Here is a 1140-nt window from a genome sequence, read left to right as displayed (position 1 = left end):
GCCCCCCAGGGTCCCCCGGGGCCCCCTCGTCCCCACATCCCCGCCCCATAGATCCCCCCCCGACTCACCGTGACGGGGGAATCCACCCGCTGCACGTTGCTCTCCTCCACCAAAATCTCCCTGAGAACAAAGCCAGGAGGGGCAATTATTTACCCCCAGGGAGGGGTAATTACCCCCCCCCCGGGGGGGCTGTAATTAAGGCAGGGGGGGACAATTAATGTGGGATAATTAATGACAGGGGTTAATTACCGGGCTTTGGCGCAGAGGGCCTTGACCTCGCTCTCCTTGATGAGCTCGCAGCGTCGCAGCTGCTCGATCTGCCGGTCCAGGTCACTCAGCTCCCCCATGGCTAATTAACCCCAATTAACCCTGGGTTAGTTACCCAAGTAAGTTACCCAAGGGGTAACTAACTCCCCCCCCCCCAAGGGGTAACTACCACCCCCCAAAAGGCTAATTAACTCGCCCTGAGGAAAATCAGGCCCATGTGGGGGTAATTAACTCCCCACAGGGAATAATTAACTTGCCTCCCAAAGCTAATTAGTCCCCCAGGGATAATTAACCCCCCAAGGGGGTAACAAGTGCCCCCACCGGATAATTAATCCCCCTAAGGGATAACTAATTCCCCCCCACAAGGGGTAATTAATTCACCCTGGGGGAAATCAGCCCCTCATGGGGGGTAATTAAGACCCCACAAGAAGTAATTAACTTTCCCCCTGAGAATAATTAACCCTCTAGAGGTAATTACTGCCCCCCCCAGCCCCTCAAGGGCTAACCAAGCCACCCAACAGGTAACTAACTGCCCCCCAAGGCGTAATTCCCCCCCTCCAAGGGGCAATTAGCACCCCCCAAAGTGTAATTAACTCTCCCTCAGGGAAATCAGCGCCTCACGGGAGTAATTAAGACCCCACAAAGAGTAATTAATTTCCCTTCTGAGAAAAATTAACCCCCCTTATTAACTTCTCATCCAAATGTAATAAGTACCCCTGAAGGCCTAAATAAAGCACCCAAGGGGTAACTAATTTCCCTCCAAGACATAATTAGCACCCCCCAAAGGGGTAATTAACTCACCCTGGGGGAAATCAGCCCCTCGGGGGAATAATTACGACCCCACAGGGAGTAATTAACTTCCCTCCTGAGAAT

At 52.9% G+C, this 1140-nt stretch overlaps 1 protein-coding gene across 1 annotated transcript in view; it reads right to left on the bottom strand.

Moving 5' to 3' along the window:
• Positions 1–706, bottom strand: part of LOC106899931 (serine/threonine-protein phosphatase 4 catalytic subunit-like) — a 9001-nt gene extending 8295 nt beyond the window's left edge. The window contains exons 1-2 of the mRNA XM_014961869.1: positions 250–706; positions 45–120 (exon numbers count right to left, since the gene is read on the bottom strand). Coding sequence (XP_014817355.1) covers positions 45–120; positions 250–347 — 174 coding nt within the window. The 5' untranslated portion in view covers positions 348–706. The remainder of the gene's footprint in view (positions 1–44; positions 121–249) is intronic.
• Positions 707–1140: the final 434 nt, after the last annotated feature.

The sequence above is a fragment of the Calidris pugnax genome, unplaced genomic scaffold (genome assembly GCF_001431845.1).
Source record: "Calidris pugnax isolate Ruff unplaced genomic scaffold, ASM143184v1 scaffold932, whole genome shotgun sequence".
NCBI lineage: Eukaryota > Metazoa > Chordata > Aves > Charadriiformes > Scolopacidae > Calidris > Calidris pugnax.
This window is presented reverse-complemented; position numbering and strand designations above follow the sequence as displayed.